The following is an 18115-nucleotide window of genomic DNA, read 5'->3' on the forward strand; positions in this document are numbered from 1 at the left end:
AAAATAAAAAACTAATTTGTTGCCCCTCAACTCCCAACAAAGTAGTCTTTAGGTTAAGTTAGTATAGTCTCCATGGTTGTTAGTTATTGTCCTACATCTGTGAGGCGAACTCATAATCAGATGGTCAATGTCTTGCTGCGGTATTCTGTTCCATTCCATTGAAAGGCCCTCAAACAGTTGCTGTCTTGTATTGAATGCAATATTTTGTTGTAAAATGTATCTGCCCAATATGTCCCATACATGCTCAATTGGGTTTAAATCTGGCGATTGTACAAGGCATGGTTATAACCTTAATTTCATTATCTTCGAGGAATGTTTGCACGCATCCGGCAGTACGCGGACGCGCACTGTCATGCATTAATTAAAATTGGGGACTATGTTGTTGTGCAAAGGATACAACAGGAGGTTCAAGAATAATATCGCGGTCTTCTTCATGTGCCATCTCCTCTAAGAAGGTTGGCAACCATCATGGCAATTTGCACTTTCGATACCGCTGCTCCAAGGAGGTCAGCAGAAGTGCAGTTAACCCAAGCTCTCAAATTGTTTAACCAGGAGATGCAACAAGTTATACCGCTCGCCCTTCATGGCATGTCCCAGATATTGCAGTTTTCTGACTTTAATTGTATTTAAAACCTATTTATCTTTTCCCATTCTTCTCAACACCTCGACATTCGTAACTCTATCTACCCAACTTATTCTTAATATCCTTCTGTAGGCCCATAACTTGAAGGCTTCTAATCTGTCCGAAACATAAATAACGCGGTAGTCTGTTGCATTTAGAAACCGTTCCAGACAAACGAGATTAGTTCTTCCACCAAGAGTGATGCCATCTTATACCATTATACTGCCGCCTTGCTGTCCATAAACCTCCTGCACGGTGGCCAATCGTTCAAGATTTCCAAATCGTCTCCAAACTCTTGTCTTGCCGTATTGTAGCTGGTACCAATCCAAATTTGAACTCATCTGTGAACAAAGTAGAGGCCCACTCACGTCTAAACCAATTTGCGTGTTCTTGTGCCCACTGAAATCGATGAGCGTGATTTCATCTGGATAACACAGGCACTCTCACACGTCTTCGAACATTTAACCCAGCTTTATGCAGTCTATTTCCCATAGTTTGGCCACTTACAAACACTTGATGGGTCTCTTGCAGCCCTATTTGTAATTGTGATACAGTTACAGTGCGATCTCACCAAGTCTAAAACCTAATAAAACGGTCTTCAAACTGGTTGGTTATCCTTGTACGACCTGCATGACGTTCAGCAACATCAACAGTTTCTTGAAACCTTAAAACCACAAACGATTAATAACACTTCTGTTTATGTGGAGGACCTCAGCAATGTCTCTTTTGACTTTTGCCAACTTAAAGCATTTCGATAGCACGCCATTGCGTTTCGCGATTTAAATGACGTCTCTCCATCGTTAGCAATTGCAAAACATCCACATAAACATCGAAAATCAAGTACCAATAAAGAAATATTACTTTTTATCTTATTATAGAAAACAAACGCATATTGAAGTTTTGTTAAATTTTTTATAGCCATTCTTATCAGCATTACCGTCCAAGTTGGTACAATTATCGACAAAACAACAAAAAAAAAACAAAAATTTAAATTTTTGTATTTGCAGCTAACATTGATTTAAAGCTATTAAAGTGTCCTCTAGATTATTTTGATGTGTGTATTTAGGAATTACCACTCAACTGAGTAAGTCCTTAATAAAACATCAGCGTCAAGATAAAATTCAACTTTTGTTCTACAAATTTCAATCCTCGCTGTTGTTCCATTGTCATTATCTACGTTCTTTGAAAATCATTGACTTTATTACTCACTCCACCCATGTTTTTAAGTATACTTTTCTTTTTGCTAATATATGTCCATTCGCTAAAATCCGGTAATCTACTATATTATATAGGAAATGAAAAGAATAGTAAATTTGGAGTAGGATTTATAATAAATACAGCTATAAGTAAGCATGTCCAAATTATCAAAGGTATATCAGATCGTGTCGCCTATGTCATATGTACTTAAAATAAGAATAACATCAATTAAAATTATCCACGTATATGCCCCCACGACAGCTTATGATGACGAAGATATCGAACTATTTTATGAAGATATATCAAAGGCTATGGAAGAACATAAAAATCGTCTTACACTAGTAATTGGAGATTTCAATGCCAAACTGGGTAGAAAACTAAACAAAGAAGAAACTAAGATAGGAGATTTCGGGTATGGTCAGAGAAATGATAGAGGTGCTACTTTGATGAACTACCTAGAAGAAAAGCATCTATACGCAATGAACTCCTTTTACAAAAAGAAGCCCTAACGAAAATGGACATGAATCAGCCCTAATGGATTCACAAAAAATGAGATCGACTACATACTGTCCACGGAACGATATATCATTAAATATGTAACAGTTCTTAACAGATTCACAACAGGTAGCGATCACAGGACCGTCAGAGCAAAAATTAGTATTGACGGTAACTATGAACTGAAAAGAAAAATAATTAGAAACTGGGATCTAGTAGATAGAAACAAACTAGGGCAATATAAAGAGATATACAAAGACCTATTAAAAGAACAACTTACCCAAAAATTAGACAGTGATGATAAAGATATAGAAGAAATAGACAACACACATTAACGATGATTACATCAGGAAAAAAAATAGCAAAAAAAAAATCTAAAAAAGAACAACTATATATCTACAGAAACAAAAGAAGCTTATGAATAAAAGAAGGAAGCTGAACGAAGAAGGCAAAAGGAAATCTATAGAATATGTAAAAATCAATAAAACAATAAGCAGAATGATAAAAGAAAATAAGAGAAAAGAACAAGAAATAAAAATAAAAGAAGTAATATATAACAACAAAAATTTGAAATGCTTTAGACCGAAATTAGGTAAGTGTGAAATAAAAAAAATAAAAGATGTAAACGGAGTAGAAACAAACATTAAAGATGACATCATAAATATAATCCACCATTTCTACTCAGAATTATATAAAACAAAAAAGGAACCACCAGAAGAAATTAAAAACCAACTTAGGCTAAAATAAAAAATGTCAACTTAGAGCTACAGTCAGAAATAAGCAAATCAGAAATAAAGAAGGCATTGAAAGAAATTAAAAACAACAAATGGAATACCTAGAACCTTGTATTATTCATAATAGACCCTACATGATATAGTTCATTGAGATCAGGTTATTCAGGAGTTTTTAAAAACAAAAATATACAGGGTATTTCATTTAAAATACAGATTATGGACTATGCCAGACTTGCGTGGATCACCCTGTACAATCAAATTTATGTTTAAAAAGCGCACATTTAAATTTAAAAGTTAAGGTATCTCAACGTTTATTATTTTTTAAAATAAGGACACAAACAATTTTATTCCATAAGTGGTTTCGACACTGTATGAATACTTACTTGTCACGTATTTCCAACCCTGCTATATAGAGTATATCTCATAGATATATTGAGTTACCAACGCAAATATTTGTAAAAATGTAAAGAAATCTAAAGAATATATTAAGACCGACAACAAGAAAATTGTCATATTTTTTACATGTGATGGGAAACGACAAGGTACTACTCACCATTCATCAGGTATAGAGGTAAATTAAAAGGAAATAGACTGACTGGTAGATGAGTTATCCCGTGGTTGTATAATATTAGACAGTAGACTGAGAGAACAGCATCAGATCTCTTTAAGCCTCTCTATGAACCAACTTATGTGGCGAGAATTATCACAAACGTTCAAAGAAGGTATGGTTCCGTATGTACAAGAAAGAACATACCTATTAAATAATGCATACATTTTTTAAATATCGTAAACAGAATATTAAGAAAAATTGACTTAATATAACATAATAAATTTTTTTCTCTAGAAACTATAAATCAAATTGTCCAAAATTTGCCAATATAAAGAGTGGAAAATCTTGCCTGTTTTCTCTGTCTCCTGAGCAAGCTGAAGAAGCTCTCAATAAACTGGACATTTTTGTTAAGATTTACAAAAAGATGCCACCAGGTAATTGGATGCCTTCAGATGTGGAAATTGGTAGTGCAGCAATCTCCATCGCTAATCTGTTCAACGAACTTATTACCAGTATAACCGATTCAACTGAAGATGAAGGTATGTAATTACAAATAAGATTTCAATTTATAACTTTTATACAAAGTTTTTGATTCAAATCTATGTAGTGAATGTCAGAAAGTAGTAGACTGGAATCACATTTTCTTTGAGTGCACAAAATACCTTCCACATATCTATAATTTAATCGAAGGTTTAATAAAATGTAATGTTCTTTTACACTTTATGCTACCTACTGTCTCTGAACACGAAGTGTATATATGAAATTTATCTGTGAAAGTAAAATTAACCTTTAAACTTTACTCCTAATATAAATTCTCTCTTTTGTTTTATCCCAATTATTGTTTTTACCTCCTAACCGTGACCTAGTCTGTTCATCTAGTTTGTCTAATTGTAATGTCTTGATGGTGAGTGGGAGCCTTGTTACTGGCTCCCTATATTCGAGGGTTGGAAATCTTTTGATTCCAAGCCTTACTTCAAAGGACTTGTAAATGGATGTATCTCCATAGGTTTGGTTCTTCAGTGACCGTTGAAGGATAAGGATTGTTAAGGTGAGCAAATATTGCTCCAGAGAAATAAAAGCACTTTAAGTTTATCGACTTATAATTAACTTATTTTTAGAGTGGAGAGGTTCAAAACGACCGTAGCTGACAGTACAGTATCAAATAATTCTTTCTTTACCACACGTAAAAGAGAAAACCGTATTTATGAGAAAAATGCCCGATTTCGGCGTAGAGAAATATTTTATATGTGAATTGAGAGTGTTGCCTCAAGGGCGTGTGAGAACGAACTGAATAAAATAATACATACTACTTGATGCGAACTTTAAGTGAAGATTACCCCTCTTGTATTTAGGTGTGAAAACTATTTAAGAGGCTGTGGCGCCAATACGTCGGCTGTGACTATTTTACTTATTCTACACTAAGAAAAGTGTAAAGAACTATATTTTTATTTTATATTTTAAAATGATATGTTCATTTCTGGAACATAGACTGCCCGCGTTGAAGTATTTACTTCAAAACGAAAGAAAGAGTGATTTGAGAAAGTAAGCAAACTTAACTTAGAAGTAATTTAAGAAATAACTATTCCTAAACTAGAGTAATACATATAAATGTGACAAAATTTAAAATTTTAATTTTCTACTTTGTCCACAGGAAGAGGACAGAGTTTTGTAATGGGTCTGTTAAAATATCCATCTCTAGTCTTTATTTTAACACTACGGACCTTATCGTCCTTACCAGTAAACAATTCAACAATTCTTGCCAATGGCCAGTGTAGGGGTGGAACTTTATCTTCCTTTAATAGAACTAAGTCGTTAACTTCAAAATTCTTCTGTGGTGTTAACCACTTGGGGCGATTCTGAAGTTGATTAAGGTAATCAATTTTCCAGCGTTTGGCAAATGATTGCTGAATCTTCATGTAGTTTTGCCAAATTGTCAATTTATTGTTAGGTATTTCCGTCACTATCTCTTCAGGAAATGACGTAATTGGTTTTCCTATTAGGAAATGTCCTGGAGACAATGTGTTAAAGTCATTTGGATCATTTGACATAGCACAAAGAGGGCGTGAGTTTAGTATTGCTTCTATTTGTGCGAGAACTGTGCTAAAGGCTTCAAAAGTTAAAGTGGTATTGCCTAAAAGCCTTAAAATGTGATATTTGGCACTTTTTATGGCTGCCTCCCAAATTCCACCATGATGCGGAGAATGGGCTACAATAAATTTCCATTGGATTTCAGAAGAGGAGAGAAAATTGAATATGGACTCAGAGGTTTCCTTTTGTTTAAGAAATAGTGCAACTTCCCTCAACTGATTTCTAGCTCCTAGAAAATTAGTGGCGTTATCTGAGTAGATAATTTGTGGACAGCCTCTCCTACTGATGAATCTTTTTAAAGCAAGTAAGAAACTTTCGGTAGAGAGACCTGTGACTAATTCGATGTGCACTGCACGAGTAACCATACATACGAACAACGCTATGTAGGATTTTATTTTTGGAGCCTTTCTTAAATTGGAGCTTTTTATAAGAAATGGACCACCAAAGTCTAGACCAACATTGGTAAATGGAGGGGAGAAACATGAACGTTCCCGTGGTAAATCAGCCATTAACTGTGTGGCTGTCTTTGCTTTAAATTTAAAACAATCGTGACACTTATTAATTATCCTTTTAGTTTCTTTGAGACCATTTAGACACCAATATCTTAAACGAAAATTGGAAAGAGTATTTTGAGGGCCTGCATGACATAATCTTATATGTTCTCTATGCAGCATTAATTTTACTATGTGATTATGAGAGGGTAGAAGTAATGGGTACTTCTGTTCATATGGGACGTCGAGTACCTTAGACGACCACCTACACGAATCATTTGCTGATTATCTATGAATGGGTTGAGTTTTAAAATTGTTCTATTTGAAATCATCTCCTTATTTTTAAGACAAGAAAATTCTCGAAAAAAGTGTGCCTTTTGCAAAAGTTTTATTATTAAATTTTCAGCATTTTTTAATTCTGAAACAGAGAAGGGTCCAACATATTTTTCATTTGGAAACTTGAAATTGTGAATGTACCTGAGAATAAGTGTGATACTGCGTTGTAGTTTTGAGAAGTTTGAAAATTTGAGAGATAAATTTTCAATGAAACTTATTGGACCTTCTTGTGCTAGATGAACTATTTTCTTTTCCTCGGGTATTTTACTTATATTTGGTTTTGAATCATAAGAAGTTAAATCTAAGTCATAATTAAGTAGAAATGAGGGACCTTGAAACCAAAATTTTGAGTTTAGAAGTTCAGGAGCAGACATGCCTCTTGACGCAATATCTGCGGGGTTTTGTTTTGACTTTATATATCGCCACTTAAATTGTGGGTTTCCTTGTATTTCAGAAACTCTATTTGCAACAAACTGTGACCATCTCGAGCTATGTGAGCCTAACCAAGCAAGTACGATTTCTGAGTCCGTCCAGCAGTTTATTGAGTCTATTTGAGTTAATTTATTATTTAGAATTTCAACTATTCTTTTAGTGAGTTTGCTGCATAAAACAGCACCCATAAGTTCTAACTTAGGTAAAGTTAATGTTTTTATTGGAGCTACCCTACTTTTAGAGGTGATGAGTGTGGAAGAGACATTCCTTGAGCTATAAGTAACTCTAATATATATGCAGCTGGCGTATGCCTTTTCACTAGCGTCGGAAAATGCGTGGATTTGTATACTACATACATAATTTTCAATAAAAAAAGGTCTGTGCATTTTTAAATGTTTTAGTGCTGAAATATGTTTGAGAAAATTTAACCATTCATTTAAGAGTGTAGAGTCTAAACTTTCATTCCACTGAATTTTTGAAAGCCAAATTTTTGGCATTATTATTTTTGCAGTTACTATTACAGGATTAATTAATCCCTTGGGGTCGAAAAAACTTGCGATTATCGAGAGCACTTGTCTCTTAGTGTAGGAATCTTTTATTTCGATTTCTGGCACTGAAATAGAGAAACTATCTAATTTAGAGTCCCAACAAAGACCTAATATTTTATTGGAATGATTTTCTGAAGATATAACATACGTAGAGTCAGTTGAAAATTGTGAAATATTTTCTAAAAATTGTGGTGAATTTGAACACCATTTGTGAAAAGATATGCCTGCCTTTTGTAGCAGTGCAGTGATTTGCTCATGCGCAAGTGTGAGTGTTTCAATACTATTTGTACCATATAGTATGTCATCAATATAGCAAAAATTAATGAGCATATCATGAGCGAGAGGATATTCTTCCTTATGCATGTTTGCGAGTTCAATTAAACATCGTGTGCTAAGGAAGGTAGCTGGTTTCGTTCCATAGGTAACCGTTTCCAATTTTATACATTTTAACGGCTCCGAGGGAGAGTTGCGCCACAAAATATTTAATAAGAAAGTTTGGTTGGGGTTAATTCTGATTTGTCTCAACATCTTTTTTATATCAGATGTGAACACATACTTAAAGAGTCTAAAATTGACTAAAGTGTCAAATAGTTCTGATTGTGTGGTATAACCCTTTAACATAATATCATTAAGACTAAAACCAGAAGTGATTTTCAAGGATGCGTCAAAAACTATGCGCAAACGAGTTGTGAGAGAAGTGTCTTTCTACACTGTGGTGAGGCAAGAAATATTTGTTTTCTGAGTGTACATTCTGCAGAGATAACGGAACATATTTTGCATGTCCTAATTCAACATACTCGTCTATAAAAGATTTATATTGTTTGTAAAGAGAATCATTTTTTGAGAATTTGTTCTCCAAATTTAGAAATCGCCTTCGCGCCATTTGGAAAGAGTCGCCCAATTTATTATTTTCATTAGGCGTGCATAGGGGTAAATCTACTTGGAACTGTCCATTCGGTAGGATTTGTGTTGTGGCTTTAAATATTTTCTCAGCCTTTTCATCATCAGGACTTAAATGCTTTATTTCGGGAACTTCTTCAATGTCCCAAAACCTTTGGAGAAGATTATTTATATTTTCTTCTTCAGTGTGAGATTGAACAAATAAAGAAATATGATTCGAGTGTGAATAGTTACAGTTTGAGTGAGAGTGCATCTTTTTCTTAGATGAAACTTGTTTGTGGAGATAAGTTACCGAACATGACATATCCTAAATGAGTGTTTTGAAGCACTGGAAGACCTGCTCCAATATGAATTAAACCATCCTTTAATAGATCACAGTAAATTTCTGCACCTAATAAGAGATCGATTCTCCCTGGGGAGGAGTAAGAGGGATCACTGAGCTTTATGCCAGCTGGTATTTTTATTTTGCTACGATCTAGAGGTACCTGAGGTATTTTACACGTAATATTATCCAAAACTGCACATGATACTTCAAATTTCATATCATTGTTTTTATATGGGAAAAATTCAATGTTTACCATTTCATTTGAGATGGAACAATTTTGAGAGATTGTGGAAATTTGTAATCTTTTATTAGTGGTAGAGTAATTTAGTTTATTTACTAAATCCTTTGTTGCAAAGCTCGATTGAGATCCATTATCGAGAAGACATCTTACGTGTACAGGTTGTCCACTTTTAGAGTAAATTGTTACCAGCGCTGTGGCTAGCAAAACTTCGTTTTTTGGATTGAAAGTGGAGAGAGAAGAGATGCAAGATGAATTTTGACTTTGCGTGTCTGAGAGTAGACAATTTTCATTTGTCTGAGTGCTTAAGTGAGTAGAAGTGTTTGGTGATTCATTATATGAATGTGGAGAATTAATTCTTTGAGTAACTTGGGCATTATTACTCCTTTGAGGAACATGAAAATGACTTTGAGAGATATGTGGTGCACTATGGCGAGTTTGTGAATCACCCTGTATACTTGCGGAGGATTGAGAGGTTTGTGGTGCATTAAAGCGTGATTGTTGTCTATTGGCGTGACTTTGATTACCATCATGTGAATTTGAAGCACTTTGATTGCTTCGAGTGGGAGAGAATACATTATTTTCATGAGTGTGAGAAAAATGATTTTCTTCATGCAGAAGTGTATTGTGCCTTTTATTGTAAATTTTACATGTGTATTTAGAGATGCATTTATCAGTAAAATGCTTAGTGCCAAAACAGTTTCTGCAAAGCTGTGCTTGCTTTACAAAATTAAACCTTTCTCGAGAATTTGTGTCTTTAAATAAGTTACACTGATATATTTTATGACCAGTTTGTTTACAAAATATGCAATTTTCATAGCTAGATTTATTATTATTTATAGTGGAAATATGAGCAGTTTTTTGAGTGACTTTATTATTAAACTTTGACTGAGTTTCAGTGTAATTAAGTTTCTCTAAAACATCACATCTTTTTTCTAGAAATTCAAAAAATTGTTTGAGTGTTGGAACATTCTTAGAACCTACTTCATATTCAAAAGCCTTGTGAGAAGCAAAATCTATTTTTTCTAAAAATATTTCTATTAAAAGGAGGTCCCAATGTTCAATTGGAACTTCGAGATTACTAAGAGCTTGAAGCGTTTGCTTCGTGTGTACAAGAAAATCTCTTAGTACCTGAGGAGTGCATTTAACTAGAGATTGAGACTTTAACAGCTTTTTTATAAGAGTACTAATCACTCGTGATTTGTCATCATATCTTTCTTTTAGGGTTTTTATAGCAATAGCAAAATTTGCATCTACTACTTCGATACTGCTAATTAAGTTTAAAGGTTCTCCTTTGAGGAAGGATTTTAAATATATAAACTTTTGTACATTATTTAAACTTGAATTGTTTGTGATCAGAGTTTCAAATAGTTGAAAGAATTCATTGAATTCTGAGAAATTTCCGGTAAAGGTTTTCATGCTAATTTCAGGCAGCCTCGCACTGGAAACAGCATTATTATTTGAGCTAGGTGCTTTATTTTTTGTTAAATTTAATTCTATTATTTTTCTTTGTAAACCTTTGAGTGTGTTGAAGTATCTTTCTTCAACATTTGCTCGATCAGCTGATTGTTGGTCGCTATCATCAGTCTGTTCGATTTCTAATTGAATTTGTTCATATTGTGTGAAAAAATTAAAAAGTTTTTCTTTCCTATTTTCAAAATCAAGTATTTCGTTTTCTGTGTCTCTTTTGGCTATAAACCATTCTGAGATACGTGTAATTGATGCTTTAAGTGATTTGCAATTTTTCTTTAAAGCTTCCATTTTTTATTTAAAGTGAATTTATTTGCAAATATATGCTGAGCGAGAAATAAGAGTGAATGATTTTGTTTAGTGTAAATGTCTTTTTTAACTAAGACGCGATTTTAATTTTAATAGAGTATTTTTACTAGAGTGATAAACAAATATTATTCGTGAGAGCGGGCTGTGAGACAATCTGTATAATAAATAATTGTCAGCTATCTTTAGCGATATTGAGAAGAAAGATCTGTTGTCAAATCAAAGCCATTAGTTAATATAAATATTAATAAACAACTAAAAGTCGAGACAAATATCTACCAATATAAATCATGTGCATGCAGTGACTATAGAAAATATAGAAAGAGTTTTAACCTCACCAAATGTTTTTCAAGTATCCAATTTAATTACCGCTGTCGCTTACCGGCACATAACGCACTTTTCACAAAACACACGTGTCTAATCTTGAACGAAGGTCAACTTGTGCAATCTTTCTTCTAGGGACGAGAAACCATTATTCTTTCTTCCTGTTGCTCTCCGGCGTGTGTAATCCTTTTCCTTCTTCAGTCCTGTTTCATCAAATAATCTGTGCTCGATAGGACCACGAATGAGTGGGAGCCTTGTTACTGGCTCCCTATATTCGAGGGTTGGAAATCTTTTGATTCCAAGCCTTACTTCAAAGGACTTGTAAATGGATGTATCTCCATAGGTTTGGTTCTTCAGTGACCGTTGAAGGATAAGGATTGTTAAGGTGAGCAAATATTGCTCCAGAGAAATAAAAGCACTTTAAGTTTATCGACTTATAATTAACTTATTTTTAGAGTGGAGAGGTTCAAAACGACCGTAGCTGACAGTACAGTATCAAATAATTCTTTCTTTATCACACGTAAAAGAGAAAACCGTATTTATGAGAAAAATGCCCGATTTCGGCGTAGAGAAATATTTTATATGTGAATTGAGAGTGTTGCCTCAAGGGCGTGTGAGAACGAACTGAATAAAATAATACATACTACTTGATGCGAACTGTAAGTGAAGATTACCCCTCTTGTATTTAGGTGTGAAAACTATTTAAGAGGCTGTGGCGCCAATACGTCGGCTGTGACTATTTTACTTATTCTACACTAAGCTCCAACGCACGTTTAGCACCCATAGAGGAGAGGTAGTATTTTATTATTCAGTCTTATATGGGTAACCAGCTCTATGATATTTTAAACAATATTTATTCTACAGTTCATATTTTTCACTGGGTGATTTTATGCGTTTCAGTAATTATAATTCTCGCAGCTTGTTACTGTATCTCTATTGATTCATAAGCTTATGTATGCACTACGTTTACCACTTTATAAAGCTAACGCAAGTTCGCACTTGTGCGTAATTTGCTTTAATGCCTGCGTTTCTCCCTCACAGCCTGTCTTCCTGTCTGTTCTCTCCTGTCTCAGTCCTAATGAGTTCTCAACAAAGGCGAAACAGCATGTTTTTGTTTGAACGAAGACAGTAATGTGTAAGTTTAAATTCAGCGTTTTTTACGCATATTTCAGAAGACTCATATGTGTTGCCAAAACTCAAAATTGAAATTTCATGTTATAGGTTTTGAAGGTTATGATCTAATAATGGAAAATCCATAGTGAACGGTTAATGGAAGTGATCATTTTTATTGATCTCATGAGAATCGTAAAAAATGGCAAAAATCGCGCAACGTTTATTGATTTAACAGCTTTATAGAAACTGACTTCATTTGCGGCAAAATTCCTTTTTTTTCTTAAAAAAAAACATGTTTGTTCAAAATTATCTCAGTCACATTTTTTGTTTTAAACAATTTTTTCTACGGCGTACAGATTCTTTGGAAATCGATGTTTCCCGCTCTCTTCTTAAGAGTGGGGGTTTTAGGATTAGTTTTTTGATTTTTTTTTGAGTGCCAAAATGGATATTCTCAGCAAAATTCAGTTTATTCGTATATTTTTGGCAATTTTGTCTCTGACTACTGGACGACTGTAGATTGGAATTTAGCATATAGAGTGAGTTTTAAGTATGGAAAGCCGGAATTATCTCGAAAATATTTTGGTCGAGAACGTCAAAATTGGAATGTGACTGTACCTTTTCGTGGAGGTTTAATAATGGTATATGTTTGAGGCCACTAACAGAGTTAGTAGTGATTGATGGTGGAACATTAACAGCAGATAGTTAGATCAGAGATATTCTCCAAGATCATGTGGTACCTTTTGCATCATACATTGTAGAAAATTTTATTTGAATGCAGGATAATGCGCGCCCATACGTCGCACGTTGTGTAAGAGACTTCTTATTACAAGTCGGTATAACAACAATGGATTGGCCAGCGCGTTCCCCAGACCTAAACCCGATAGAGAATGGATGAGACATGCTAGGCAGAAAACTTAGGGCACAGATTCCTGTTATTCAAAACAAAGAGGAAGTAAGAATTGCTTTGATTGTGGAATGAGAGAGCCTCAACAACTGATCGATTAGCCTTATCAGAAGTATGAAAAGACGAATAACTGCAGTTGTAAGGGCTCGTGATTACACACGCTATTAAAGTAAAAAAAACGCATAAAAAAACTATTTAAGTTAACATTATACAATAAAGTGATCGTGTTTAAAATCCGTATTTTGTTTGAGTCTGACATATGTGTGTTTTATTTCTTCTTAAACAGGTTTTACATTGTACGACCATTGTAATACAAAAAATACTTTACACCAAAATTCGTATTATGATATTTATCTTAACAATATTAACAATATATAGGCTAGTGAGAAAATACTCAGGTCTTATGGTTGTTCCTTTTAAATATTTTTTTATATTAAACACCTACTGTGTTTATACTATTGGAATCTGGTCAGCGCTGACCAATTAATCAATTTTTATCTGTCTTAATTTACTAAAGAAAATGCATTCTAAGAGCTTACCCTATGGCGTCCTCTTATTTTATCTAACAGCTATGCACTAATACCTAACATGCAAATTCACAACACAGCACTATGCTCTGCTTTTACACTAATTACACTTTAAACTAACTCAAATGGTTTTGTTCGTTTGAGTCTTCTTTCTAACCCAGTATTATCGAGGAGCTGGATGGCCTCGATGTTTACGTGTTTATGGAGCCGTTGTTCGTGACTACCTGCCATCTTCTTGATAATTTTATTTACATCTTCCATCTCAAGGTCCTTGTGGAGGTCGACATTTCTGATGTACCAAGGAACATCAACGATGTTCCTTAGTACTTTATTCTGGAATCTCTGGATGATCTGGATATTACTTTTATTAGCACAGCCCCAGAGTTGGCAACCATACATTCATACTGGTCTCAGTATTTGCTTGTATATCAGTTGTTTATTATGTGTGGACAAAACTGAATTTCTTCCCATCAGCCAATACATTTTCTTGTAACGGATACCTAGTTCCTCCTTTTTCTTTTTGATATGGGCTTTTCAGAGAAGATTTGCATCAAGTGTGATACCCAAGTATTTTGCAGTAGATGCGTGCGGTATTTGGGCATCATTTATTCTAATTGGAATGTTTTGGATTTTTTTGTTTGTAAAATTAACGTGAATTGATTTAGACTCGGTTAGTTTGATTTTCCATTTTTTTGTCCACTTATGGATTTTATCTATTGACAACTGCAATTTTTCTACTGCTTCTTCACTGGTATCACCTTCTGCTAGAATGACAGTATCATCTGCAAAGGTGGCTATAGTATCATTTTCTAGTTCAGGTATGTCGCATGTGTATAACAGGTAGAGGACCGGACCTAATACACTTCCTTGAGGGACACCTGCTTTAATTTCTTTTAAATCTGTGTAAACGTCTTCTTGTTTGATTCTGAAGTATCTATCAGATATGTATGACTGTAGAATTTCTGAATATTGTCTAGGCATAAACGATTTCAGTTTATACAATAAACCTTCATGCCATATTTTATCGAATGCCTTAGCTACGTCTAAAAATATTGTAGAGTAGACTTTCTTTTCCTCTAACGATTTCTCAATTATGTTAGTATTCTATGTACTTGATCAATAGTAGAGTGTTTATTTCTGAAGCCAAATTGGTGGTTTGGAATCAGTTTTTTCTCTTCTATTATCGGGTTCATTCTTTTTAGTAAGAGTTTCTCGAACAGCTTTGACATCACTGGTAAGAGTGATATTAGCCTGTAAGAAGAGACTTCTGCTGGTGATTTCCCTGGTTTTGGTATCATTATTACCTCAGCTATTTACCATAAATTTGGGACATATCTTAATCTAAAAGCAGCATTAATTAGGTTGGTCAATTTTATTATGGCTTTGCGAGGGAGGTGCTTTAGTAATTCTCCAGTAATTAGATCGAATCCTAGGGCTTTCTTCAAATTTATGTTTTCTTTTATTTCATCAGCTACTTCTTTTGGGGATGTTGGTCTGATTGTCTCTTCTATCTGATTAGGATCTATCCATATTTGATCATTAATTTGGTCTTCATGTGATTTGAATGTATTTTCTAAATATGTGGCAAATCTCTCTGCCTTTTGCTTATTGCTCCTGGCCCAACTACCATCTTCCAGTTTAATGGGTGGAGAATGGATTACTGGACTTTTTAGCCTTTTCGTTGCTTTCCATAGAGAGTATTCAGCGCTGCTATCATCCGTCAATTCTCTCATGTAAGAACTCATTGATTCATTTTTTATATTTTGAATCTCTCTTTTAAGCTTTTGAGTTGCATTGTTCAGATTCGTTTTATCTTGAGGAGCTCTGGTTTGTTGAAACCTCCTTCTTAGTTTTCTTTTCTCTTTAATTAACTTTTTAATTTCCTTCGGATAGTTATTTCCTTTTACTTTTGATACTTGAATCGGAGTGTTTTCCCATGCTGATTTTTGTATATTTCGAACAAACAACTCTACTTCCTCATCAGTTGTTCAGATGTTTTTAATTGTACAGATAATTCAATTTTTTCTTCAAGGGTTGATTTAAAACTTTCCCAGTCTGTTAATTTGTTGGTTAATATTGGATTACACTCCTTTCTAATAATCGTGTCACTCAATGTGAGCATTATGGGTGAATGGTCTGAGTTCTTATCCCAACAATTATCAATATCTACATAATTGGCTGAGATATTTTTAATAATGAAAAAATCAATTAAGTCCGGTATCTTGTTCCGATCACTTGGCCAATGCGTCGGTCTACCCGTTGATATTGGTTCACATTTCTGTTCTTTCATGGCTGCCAGCAACTCGTTCCCTTTTGGTGTTGTCAATCTTGATCCCCATTGAGTGTGCTTTGCATTAAAGTCACCTCCAATGATATATCTTTTTCCCATACTCTTCAGATATTCTTCATACTGTTCTTTTTTAATGAAATGCTTAGGGGGGCTATAAATTGAAATTATAGTAATTTCGCAATTAGTTTTGAGCTTGACACATACTGTGGTTGCTTGTATGTTTTCAGTTTCATATTTTATCTCCTCATAATGCTAAATATTATTTTTTATTATTATTGCGCTGCCTCCTTTTGCTACGTTGTCAGAATGTATAGTGTGGTATGTCTTGTATCTTCTAAATTTTATGAAAGATTGTTTAGTGAAATTTGTTTCGGATATGAGACACAAGTCAACTTCTTCTATGTCTAGGACTGCTTGTAGCTCATTTTGATGTGGTAGCAGTCCATTAGCATTCCATTATATGATCCGTAATTGCTTAGCCATTTCTAATTTTCGGTATAGTACCTTTAGCGCTATGTTCCAATCTGGTCACTCTTACTTCTATTTGAATTATTGTGCCCTCTATCTTAATGAGCTTTTCTTATATCATTTTTAATGTATTGTCGGTTTCTACTTCTTGATGCGACTGTTTTGTATTGTTTACTACATCACTATACTTTTTATTTTCAGTGAAAGCTTGTATTTTTGGTTTTTCCTTTACATTACCCCTTTGTGGAGGTTTTGGAGCACTTTCCTTACTTGTTCTCTGATTTCTCAGTTTTTGTATTTTTTTGGCTACATAATATCCGCAGTAATTTGCAGGATGACTTTCGCCACATTGGATACATTTTGGTTTGTCTTCTGATGGTTTCTTACAATCTTTTGTTAGGTGCTTACCGATGCATTTAACAAATCTTGGTTCCTTGTTACAATATTTTCATGTATGACCATGCTTAGTATATCCGTTATTCCAAAAACTTTGTTTATATCTTCATCCTGTCTGAACGTCAGGACGAACATATCTAAAGGATTTTTAGTTCCCCATTTCAATACGCAAAGACGCAACTCGGGAATCCAAGCAAAAAAGAGTGTGGGGTTTGACAGACAAAGAAATGAAGACGTAATAAAAGAACTGAATATCTAGTCGATCAATGAGAAAACAAAAGAATACAGAACAACATGGAAAGAACAATCGTAAGCAGAATTGATTAAAACCGATTATCTAAACAAATACTACATTACAAACCGAAGGGTACAAATTTTATAATTAGAATGTATGTCATTTGATTTAGTTTTGGCTTGTAAGATATAACATAACTACAAGCTGAATTTAATTATTGAATTCCAGAGGAAATGAGTTCATCCGTCAAGGCACTGAAAATGCTCATTGATGCTCAATGACCATTTACTTGAAAAGGCACTTCTATGCTTCTACATAAGAACAATTTTTTGAAGAAGTTAAGTGCATTTTTTAATCGGTGCTTTTGATTATTGTTTACATTCAACTTGAGTTTAAAATATAATATGTGTTATTCTAATATACATACTTTGCTAAAACCAGTACTAATTTATATTTTTAATGGTTTTTTAAAATTTTATTTCTACAAATGTTGCAAATATATTAACTGTTTTTCTGTGTTATGTCGATTACAATCTATTAATGCATTATATTTTAATCAGTCTATTTTAAGACTTAAGAGGCTACATCAGCGCTAATGGTAGTCGCACCGTCTTTCAAAAGTTCTGCGAATCTTTGGCAACAGTGCGTCGATGCGTCGGCAGTATGTGTACGTGACAGTCGTGACACTATCAAAGACGAAGGCGAAGACACAATATTGTGATAATTAGAGTCCGGATCGGATTTAAAAGCATAAAGAAACGCAAAAAATGCATAAAGATATTATGAAAATATTTTATTACATATTTATTCAAAAAAGCATAAACATAAGCTTAAAAATTTTAACAAACTTTTTTTTACGAATGTTATGGAATACTATGCGTTTATTTCTTCTCCGGACTAACTCTTTGTTTTGGAATTAAACAGAATATATTGACATGTATAAATTTATTATATTAGAGGATGAAAATTACACTCTGCTTGTTATTTCTTAAAACTATGAATATATAAGTTCTGTTATCTACAATTATTTAACGATGTTTCTGGATGGATTTGAGTACAAGAGATTGGACTCAAATATTAATATTAAAATAGCAAATACGGATAGCTTATCGAACAAAGAAATAAG

General features: G+C 33.8%; 1 protein-coding gene across 1 annotated transcript in view; it reads left to right on the forward strand.

Moving 5' to 3' along the window:
* LOC140450341 (uncharacterized) overlaps positions 1-18115 on the forward strand; it is a 66378-nt gene that overhangs the window by 578 nt on the left and 47685 nt on the right. Inside the window, exon 2 of the mRNA XM_072543930.1 lies at positions 3893-4137. Within this exon, the coding sequence (XP_072400031.1) occupies positions 3893-4137 (245 nt within the window). The remainder of the gene's footprint in view (positions 1-3892; positions 4138-18115) is intronic.

Source organism: Diabrotica undecimpunctata, chromosome 9 (genome assembly GCF_040954645.1).
Source record: "Diabrotica undecimpunctata isolate CICGRU chromosome 9, icDiaUnde3, whole genome shotgun sequence".
Lineage (NCBI taxonomy): Eukaryota > Metazoa > Arthropoda > Insecta > Coleoptera > Chrysomelidae > Diabrotica > Diabrotica undecimpunctata.